Here is a 10,514-nt window from a genome sequence, read left to right as displayed (position 1 = left end):
TTATATTGGGTACTGACAAAGGCAACTACGTATAGCCCTTATTGGCTCCAGGCTGCCATCTAGTGTTAATGAAGAAAGGGGAGTAAACTCGAAATCCCACACCAGTAGCCTAAATTCAAACACCGAATACAGTATACATTATTTTCGTGGGACAACTCAATAGCAAAACACAAATATCGCTTGTCATTCAGAGACTGAATATATTAATGGGATGATAATGGCAGCACGTGTGCACAGCATCAACGGTTGTATATGGATGCATAGTGTGTGCGCCGCCGTACGTATGTAGTACACACTAAATGTGGTTAAAGTACAACGAACAAGCTCCTCAGTGTCCGCTTTGTAAATGCACACCAAAGAAGCATGGTGATGGTTGGAGTTTCTAACTGCATGTGGATGGTACCACAGTACAGGGCCAGGGATATGTGTCAAAGAACCGCCCGCCTTTTCGCTGGCCCCGCCCTCTCAGGCAATCTGACAAGAGCCTGTGGGAAGTCTGTACCGACGAAACAACTGAGGCGACAGCGTATAAACAGCTCACATATATATGGCTTTCTGAACGCGCGTGTGTGTGTTCAATTATTGTAATAATTTAAACATAAGATTGCAAGAAAATGCTTGTCGGAGCATATTTACTTACGAATTATTCCATTCAAATCGATTATGGTAAATTATTTGATGCAGGCCTATTGTCTCGTTGAATTTCACAATCAGTATTTCACTCTCAAGATTTTAACACATCTGATGAATTAGACAGAAAGGATGTTAATATGCTGCCGGCAAAACTGTGATGCCTACAGCCTACTTAGAAGGATATGTTGTCTAGGTCGTTTTTATTTCATGAGCATCATTAAAACGGGATTCATTTCCAGAATGCTTAACACCAGCTAATGCAATTTAATTCAATCCATAATCTGTAACGGGAAGAAGTACGGCATGTCCCTTTAAAACGAAGTTTTCCGTATATACTGGAATGAGGTCAGACATAAAGCTCCTCATTGCACGCGCTGATTATTATTAGATTCTTTTTTCCGCCAATGAGCACAGGCGGGGAGTGACTTTGGCACGAGGGAAGGCTAGAGACAGCAGCGGATTGGTTACTTTCTCTCGCCATTATATCTTTGGAAATAGATAAAGCTGCGTGAGGCGGAATTGGTGAGCACTGGAAGTTTCAGACTGTGGATGAGAGGTGGACTATGAACAAGTTCAACAATTTAGTCTTTCCGCGTGGTTCCAAGACCTATGCAGAGTATGGTGTACTAATAAGAAAGCCGAATAGAGTTTTGCAATGCCAGGGTGCTCAAAGTAACACAGGACTCGTATTCAGTCGTGCTGGTAGTTGAGCCTGAAACTGCTTACTAAAGGCAGGGTTGGAACCCGTTACATAAAACACGTTTTGGGGGGAAAATTGCGGCTTGGAAACTGGAAACCATCTCTGCTGACAGAACTGATCCACAGAGCAGAGGGACTTTCAAAGGAACTTTTGTCCTTCGTGTAGCAACAGCACATACCAGGCTGTTTACAGCCTTCCTCCCCTTCTCAAGACTGATAGAGATAAGTCTGGGGGAAAAAGACAAACTTAGCATAGCTACAGTTACCAGAGCTCACATTTATATTTAAAACAGACACTGATAGTTTGCTGATCGCTTGATCTCAACAAACTGAACTATGATAGAGCATAGAAGCAACTCGGAGAGCACTGAGACTATGCTGGTGGGGGACTCAACCGATTCCGGAGATACGGACCAGGAGTTGGCTGCTTCCCCGACTCCCGGCTCCCCGGCATCCGCTGGAGATAAACTGGACGCCGCCTGGTGCAAAACCCCCACCGGCCACATCAAGAGACCAATGAACGCGTTCATGGTCTGGTCGCAGATTGAGAGGCGTAAAATCATGGAACAGTCGCCGGACATGCACAACGCCGAGATCTCCAAGAGACTGGGTAAACGTTGGAAGCTCCTGAAAGACAGCGACAAGATCCCCTTTATTCGAGAGGCGGAGCGTCTCCGACTGAAGCACATGGCTGACTATCCGGACTACAAGTACCGGCCGAGAAAGAAAGTGAAGTCGAGCGGCTCCAAGCCTGGTGAGAAGGGAGAGAAAAGTGGTAGCAGCGCCGGACCTAAAACCTCATTGAAAAAAAACGGCGGGACGAAATCGTACAGCAAAACGCAGAAGGTGGTTCCGGGGAGCGCAAAATCTGCTCTCTCTGAACAGGTCTCGAATGCTGTCCCTACCGATCATCATTCGCTATACAAATCCAGATCTGTCTCGGCTGCAAAGCAAATCCCAGACAAGAAAACGAAGCGGGTTTATGTTTTCGGGGGGAACAACCACAGCGTTAGTCCATCTTCAGCAGCTGTTCCTGCCAGTCCCACCCTGAGCAGCTCTGCAGAGTCCAGCGACCCTCTAAGCTTTTACGAGGACGGGGCGGTAAGTGGCAAGGCAGGCGCTGAGTCTCCTGGCGCGTCATCAGACCGCTTCAGGTACTCCAGTATGCGGGCATCTTCTCCGACACCCTCCGCTTCGCTCTCGTCATCTTCGCAGTCTTCTTCATCGGACGAGGAGTTCGAAGACGAGTTACTAGACCTTAATCCCAGCCCCGGTTTTGATAGCATGTCGCTGGGGAGTATCAGCTCATCGGTTTTGGACAGAGACTTGGATTTTAATTTTGAGTCAGGCTCGGGGTCTCACTTCGAGTTCCCCGACTACTGCACTCCCGAGGTGAGCGAAATGATTTCAGGGGACTGGTTGGAGTCGACTATTTCCAACTTAGTATTCACTTACTGAATGACACGTATGCCTTGTACAAGAGGAATAACTACCTTTACTCTAAATAAAGGGATTCTTTAAAGGTGAGTTTGATAGATTGGTCCCGATTGAGAAAGTGGGACAAGACGCGCCAATGAACTAAGCGAACGCTTATGTTTCACTCCAGTGACCAAGGACTGTGGGTAGCGGCTGGAAAGAAAGCAGAAGAAATTGCTTTGCTTGCCCATTTGGCAGGAGAAGAGAGGGAGATGTCATTGAACTCTGATTAGAAAGGACTGTGATATTGTTAAAACGGTCAGAACGAGAAAAGATTGCTTTGCACGTAAATTAAGGCAGACTTAGGTCAGATCCTTTAATCAATGTAACTTAAAAGGAACATTTTAAGAACTTTTTTGAATAGCCAAGTGAACTACATTGAGGTACAGAAATGTGCCAAATTACGCTGTTTTCCGGCGTAATAGATTTATTGATCAGGTTCGTTGGCTTAAAATAATTTTGAACAGACATGAGCGCTTTACTTCTCTCGGTGAGATTTCAATAAGGCTGTTGAACAGTAAAAACAAACAAACAAAAACAACAAGGGGTAGGTGTATTTAAAAGGAATGAACGCGCGATGGCTAATTCATAGAATGGCGACGATCACCAGCTTTTTTCATCCTTCAGGATTCAAACGCAACTCAAATCTGTGTTGAACTTTATACACTTCAATTCAGGACCAAAATTCTTAAGGGTTACTTTTCCATCCTCGTGTTTTCTTTGTACCATGTATCTAGATGACATTTTTATATGGATGTATTTATACTGGCCAAGCATTTTTACTGTAATTTTTGTTGACGTAGATCTTGTTGTGTATAACTGCACCGTCTGTTTCCTTCACTGAAGGGCTAGTTTGACCTTTTTTTATTTAAAAGTAGACTTCGGACACTTAAAAGAGATTAAACGTTTCGTTATTTTCTAAGTGTATTTTTGTACAAAAATATAAAGGGGGTGTCAATCGGTGTATATCGCTGTTTGGATTTCCTATTTTTAAGACCAGGGGGCTGGTTATGTCAGAATCGGCCTCCTATCCATGTTTACAGTATCAATCTGCAGGCTTCTTAAAGACACAGTATCTCAATTTTGAATAGCCCTGTTCGCAACCATGTGCATGGAGCCATAGACACAAGTTTTTCACGCAGCTTCGTCTGCCGTTTGTTTTTGCATCTTGCCCAGTGGGAGATACTGCAGCTTTAAACATTTCTCTTTATGTAAAGTGGTAGAGTTCGGTTTAAACCACTGGATGGAACAAGAAACACATTCTAAATGCCTCTGAGTTCGCAACAACTATGTACCGCGGTTCTCATTGTATCAGAACATGTAATCTATTCTACTTGTTAGCTAAATTATAGCTACTTGTCTTAGTATCTTATGGCATGGTGAATAACATTTGTATTTCTGATTCAGGTTTGAGTAGAGCAGTTGGTTAAGAAAAAGAGCATCAACGTGAAAACATCTTTGTACATTTTATTGTATTATATGCAAAGATTACCTGTTTATGTATGTTGAGATATAACATGAAAGGCTCTAGAACAGCCATCTTTATAAATCCTCACGTGCATTTAAAGTTGCTGTTGTTCATGTTCTTATACGTATACAATTTAATTTGTGACTTGTGTTCATTCATTCTGTGCAATATGCTTTGTAGAGTATTGTTTGACTAATCATGCCATATCTCAACATTTGAGTAAAAAAAAAAAAAAAAACAAACAAAAAAAAAAACTCAATGCCAGCCAATTGTGTTACGTCACTGCCTGTCAGGTCTTCTGTAAATAGATTTTTTTTTTCCCAAGAAGGAAATAAAATCAGCTGGAACTGAACCCAATATCCACTGACTGCATTGTGTTCCACTGTGTGTGAGTGGGATCTGTAGTGGGGACACTGTGGGCTACATATCTGGGGTACACAAAGTATATTCCTCTCACTTTTTCTACAAAAATGAACTTCAGTCTTTGTAGCCCAGTTGTGCACCAATGCAATCATGAGAAACAGAATGCTGGACTCTTCCTGCACACCTCATTGAATCTTTAGCTTTAACTTCCCGCAAACCTAGTAAACAAACAAAAAGCATGTGTATGTGTGAGAGACATACAGAGTGAGAGTGTGTGTGATATAAGTTTCTACTTGCATTGCATGAATTTTACAAGGTCTAAATCACTAATGGTACAAAACACTGCACACCCAGCCCCTCCCAGTCTCCCCAGCTCCCCGCTCTATAGCAGACGCTTGGCAGCGTGGGGGAAGGGCAGCTGAGGCCATGCAGCGAGGCAGACGAGCCTGTGAGGTTAGACTGGATGCAGCCATAACTGTCTGCATTTATTTAATTATTCTTAAATTAGTAATGAGTAACGCAAGATGAGGAATTAAACGCTTCATTATAGGGATATGCTCAGAGGTTTCTCCAGTGCTTATCTGCAAGCATTGTCTGGGCTGACTTTATGGAAGCAGTTGTGCTGGCCCAGAATGAACTCAGCAGGAGCCTTCAGACAGCACGTACTGGGGGGATGGGTGGCAGACTGTTGTGCAAGCCTAGAGAAGCTTTACGTAGGGGGGAGGAGGGGTGGTTCCCGACGGATCATGTGAGAGACAGCCATTGGAACTAATTATCCCGATTTGAATATGCATATCCTCTTCCTTTTAAGAAACCAGTCTGGTTTTTTTTTCTTGTTTTTCTTACTAAAGGAAGAGCTGAAGTAAGCTTTTTTATTTTTCACATGTCATTTCAATGGCAAGGTAATGAATGTAACCAGAGCCTGATTCAGGAAGGCACTACCCTGATCAAGTGCAGTAGTCTGGTGGCCACAGCTCCATTGCAGTCCATAAAAAAATTTTTTTTTTGAAAGCCTGTTATGCATCATTGCTTGTGTTCTGCAACAAATATAAGCACGATTATCAATTTGCTTGCTTCCTTAATCAAAGTAATAACAAGTACATATCCCCTTCTCCAATGCATTGAGACTCTTTACCAATAGGACCTCAAAATATATAGAGCATAGCAGTGTAACTATCTGCATCTGCAGACTCAAAACACACCTGTTTAAACTACATCTTGGCTCACCTAATGCTGAGTTCCAGAGGTGGACAATCCAGGTTCAGAAAGTAAAAGTCCTCCCCAGTATCCAATCATTCAAATTTATCAATTAGCACAATTCTTGTGAAAATCAGCTTTCTGAGTTTATGGGTGGAAGAAACACATGGCAGGACTTTAACTTACTGACCCCTGGACTTTTCACCTCTGCTGGGCTCTAACATTTTCTGTGGCTATACAAGCCCCACCAATGCTACATTCAAGTAGCATCCCATCTGCTATTTGTAGCACATCATTGTCAGTCTCCCTCTTGCACCTGCTGTGGTGCTTAGCTTTATGTTGTAGATTTGTGTATGGACTACGTTGTAAGTTATGCATTAACAGCTACTATTGGTTGTGAGATAACACTGGCTTTTTGTTGCCTAAACTTTTTTTGCATGCACTAATGTAAGTTGCTGTGGGTAACATTACATTAAATTACATTACAGGCATTTAGCAGACGCTCTTATCCAGAGCGACATACAACAAGTGCATTAGTTCAAGGTGCAGAGGTGCAAAAGAAACACACTAGAGTGAAGTAAAGATCGTAGTGCCAGAATTGACCACATAGATCAGGACTCCAACCCTGTAGGGTAACCTGTTCAGCAAACAAACAAACAATCCTGCCAAGTACAAACTAGCACTGAAATCACATTTGCCTAATCCGAATCAGACAAAAACAATCCTGCCAAATAAAAACTAACATGATCGTATTAGCCTAACTAGGTATATTGAGCTAAACTATAGGCTAGGGAGAGGTGGGGAGAGGTGCAGCCTGAAGAGATGAGTCTTTAGTCTGCGTTTGAAGGTAGTCAGATTCTCTGCTGTTCTGACCGCCACGGGGAGGTCATTCCACCAGCGAGGGGCCAGGACCGACAGCAGACGCCAGCGGGAAGTACAGACACGAAGAGGGGGAGGTGCCAAGCATCCAGAGGTGGCAGAACGGAGAGGTCTGGCTGGTGTGTAGGGTCTGATGATCCTCTGGATGTATCCTGGTGCTGACCCCTTAGCTGCCTGGTATGCAAGCACCAAGGTCTTAAATTTGATGCGAGCCATAACAGGCAGCCAGTGGAGGTCAGTGAGTAGGGGGGTGACATGGGAATGTCTGGGGAGGTTGTAGACCAGACACGCTGCAGCATTCTGGATGAGCTGCAGGGGTCTGACGGCGGATGCTGGCAGACCAGCCAGCAGCGAGTTGCAGTAGTCCAGGTGGGATAGTACCATCGCTTGAACCAGGAGCTGGGTTGCGTAGGTGGTGAGGAAGGGGCAGATTCTCCGGATGTTGTACAGGAAGAATCTGCACGTTCGACTCACCGCCTTGATGTTCTGGGAGAGGGACAGTCTGTTGTCCATCACCACTCCGAGGTTTTTTGCGGTGGGTGATGATGACACCACGGTGTCCCCTAGGGAAATGGTAACAGTTCAAGCTGTTGGGGCCAATGGGTACCTCATTTGGTAAAAGCATCACTTGCGGCACATTAGTGAACACCATGGTTTCGGATCGAATCTGACCCATGTCTGTACCAACTGTGGCAAACTTTGGCTTGCATCATCCAAGGTATACATCCGAGAGATTCAATCAGTGGGGATAGCAGTGTTCATTGCTTGAGCAGCCCCCATCTGTACCGCACCCATAGCTTTCCGCACACACAACTTTCTGTGCAAGAGTATGATTGGTTCTCCTTTGCCCCCCTCTCTGCACCTGGGCAAGCTGTCTTCAGTCTCCTGAGCTAGCATCAGGGGTCATACAGTATATGAGCAAGCTTGTGTATAGGTAAAAAATTGGACGTTCTGAATTTGGGTGGGAGCGGAGATGCCAAACAAAAAAGAGTGCAAAGAGTGTTGTCCAGCTCTGTCAAGCTTAAGTTCAAAAGAGATCACTGAATGTTTGCCATGCGGCAGCAGGACATGAATACCACCCCTCCCTGTGGAAGTGGGACCAGGAGGCTGTGTAGGCTAACACAACAGATACAAAAAAAAAACAATTAAAAAAAAACAAAAACAAATGCACTGCAGCTCTGATGTCATATAAACTATAGGCCAACATTATAATTATACATCATTTTGTCAAATCATGTATAGGACTGTCATATGATTCCAATTTCTGTGTGGTTGAATACATTTGTCAACAGCAGATGAAAGCTGTATGGCACCACTTCAGTCAACCTGATAACAGTGAGTAACATTTAACATCTTTGTCTCATGTAAACCTGAGCTTGATAGAGTACTTCTGTAAAATGGTTTTGCCTTTATGCACCTCCTTTAGCATTTGCAAGCACAAGCTGAATATCAGGGTACAACAAAGATGCAATGAGAATACATCCAGTCCTTCTAGCAGTTTGTTAGAAGCAATCAGAGCTGAAATGAAGAACACTGCAGAGAGTCAATGAATGCATTGACACATTGGTCACATATAAGGACCCCCCAGTTTGTGAAAAAGATGTTTTGTTTGATAATGAAGAAAAGGAGCTGGTGGATTTGATTGAAACCCACCTGGTTTGAAACCCCTATGTTGCATAAAATAATGCAAACATGCTTATTTATATAGAATTCCTGGGTTTGATTAAAATTGAGTATGGGCAGTTATGTTTGTCTTTATCCGTAGAGATAGTTGTAATATGTCAATTCTGAATTCACCCAACTAGTCTGTGCTAATGGAAGCCTTACTAGAACACTGCTTCAGCATATAGAATATATTAACATTACATACATGCAGATATCTTGGGCCAAAATTATTTTTTGCACATTTGCCAAAAGAAACCTAACATTCTCAGCAACTATACAGTGTCTCTATACATGCTATTTTAATGGATTTCCATTTATGTCATGTAATGCTTTTGAATGTTATCATATCACACATAAAAATTTTCTTTGATTCACATTTTTTGCTATTCTCATCTTTGCCAGCCAGCTAATACATGATAAATGGCACTTGAATGGTAGTGTTTTTTTGTTTTTTTTTTGAGGTCATTCATATTGGTGAGACAATATTTCTGCGGCAATTGCCTCAGATAATCAGTGCCAACAAGCATATAAAAAAGTATGTCCTGTGGTTCATATTACAGCAAGTCTTATGTTTGTCAGCCGGCTAATACACGAGAAAGTGACCTATAATGGCAAAGCTTTTTCACTGTTGTTTTCTATACTTTCATGTTCTGCACTGCTTCACATCTTTTAAACAGGATGCAATGAACAGTGTTTCAACATTTGTGCCAACTACATTTTCAAGATTTACATTTTAATGTCTTACTTGTATGCAGCATTTGGCCATAAACCTGAATAATCCTAGAATTTAAAAGTCAACGCTCAGGGAATTAAACAGATGAAATACAGTTTTTGAACACTTTTTTCAATGAAAATGAAAAAAGTAAAGTTTCAATTAATTAAATATTGTGTGCAGTAAGGTACCACAGAAGTACAGTGTATCTCTCTTGCTGAGATCATAGTCTGTCACTGTACTATCTAAGTGATTGAAGATGCTAGATATAGTGGTTGCATTTATTGGACTTGAATCAGGCACTGAGACATGCAGTATGTAATCACACCTTTTTCTGCCCAATAGGCTCCCTTACCTATGAGTGTCACCTAATCATTCCATACCAGCACGCATATCATTCGGTTCATACTGACAGTGACTGCAAGACTGATTGGTGCATTGGAATAAGGGTGGTTAGCCACTGAAAGGTTAACAGCAGACCACTAGTAGGTTGCTATATCGATCTACTGCGCCTCACTGCTCGCCACAAGCAAGGCGCGCGAGCTGCAGTTTGTAATATCTGACTCCAGAGTCAAGTTCGATTCTCATTCCATCCGGGCTATTGCACTGAACGTTCACCTATCGTCGTGTTACAGTGCCTGCTGGTTCAGCCTCCCCTTTCGCGGAAAAAACACATAGTTTCAGTATAGCATAGCTGGGTCAATTGGGGACTAGTAGATTAATAAGGCACATTTTTGTTACCCAAAAGCACACTAACTGCGTTGCCCAAGCTAAGCTCGTTACCAATTCACGGATTATTGGAGACATCAAAATGTAAAAACTGCCGAAATTAGCATGGTAGCTACTTAGGATAAATTAAATGACATGCACATATTTCTGTCAAAACAGTATAACCAGTGTTACTGATCCTCTTGCTGCACCTGTGATCATACTCCAGTGATTCCTGTTAATTTCGTCCCTGAGCAATGCTCCAACATCCAGAATTTTCGTTTATATAGACAGGAGAAACTGGACTCTTGGCATCTTCACCTGCAATCTACATCTTTGTGCCATGAAGGTTGCTTTTGTTTTATTTTTATATTTACTTTTTTATTTATGAAAATATCTTGTATTTTCTGTTCTTCTTTAAATGTAGGCTATTACGTGCAGTATTGGTTCATATCCCGATGTCGCTAGACAGAAGAAGTAAAGTTAAACAGAGGCCAATTTCAAGACGCTGCTTTCATTTAGCGGTTAGTGCGGTTTTTGTGTCTCTTGGGTGAAACACAATAAAGGGTAAAAATGTTTTGCTATTGTTGCTGGTCTACTTAAATTGATCAAACTATAAGAATACGTAAATGTATGCAATCAAAATAAATTGCTTATTTTATCTCTATTTAATCATGCTAGTCACTCCCTTTGTTGTTTAGTTGTATTTTGAGG

At 42.3% G+C, this 10,514-nt stretch overlaps 1 protein-coding gene across 1 annotated transcript; it reads left to right on the top strand.

Moving 5' to 3' along the window:
• The first annotated feature begins 1,145 nt into the window (after positions 1-1,145).
• On the top strand, positions 1,146-4,628 carry sox4a (SRY-box transcription factor 4a). Its single transcript, XM_064347811.1, has one exon. The coding sequence runs from the start codon at positions 1,669-1,671 to the stop codon at positions 2,788-2,790; it is 1,122 nt and encodes a 373-aa protein (XP_064203881.1). The 5' UTR covers positions 1,146-1,668; the 3' UTR covers positions 2,791-4,628.
• The last annotated feature ends 5,886 nt before the right edge of the window (positions 4,629-10,514 follow it).

This window comes from Anguilla rostrata, chromosome 8 (assembly GCF_018555375.3).
Source record: "Anguilla rostrata isolate EN2019 chromosome 8, ASM1855537v3, whole genome shotgun sequence".
NCBI lineage: Eukaryota > Metazoa > Chordata > Actinopteri > Anguilliformes > Anguillidae > Anguilla > Anguilla rostrata.
Note: the sequence above shows the minus strand (reverse complement) of the source record. Positions and strands in the feature narration are given on the sequence as shown.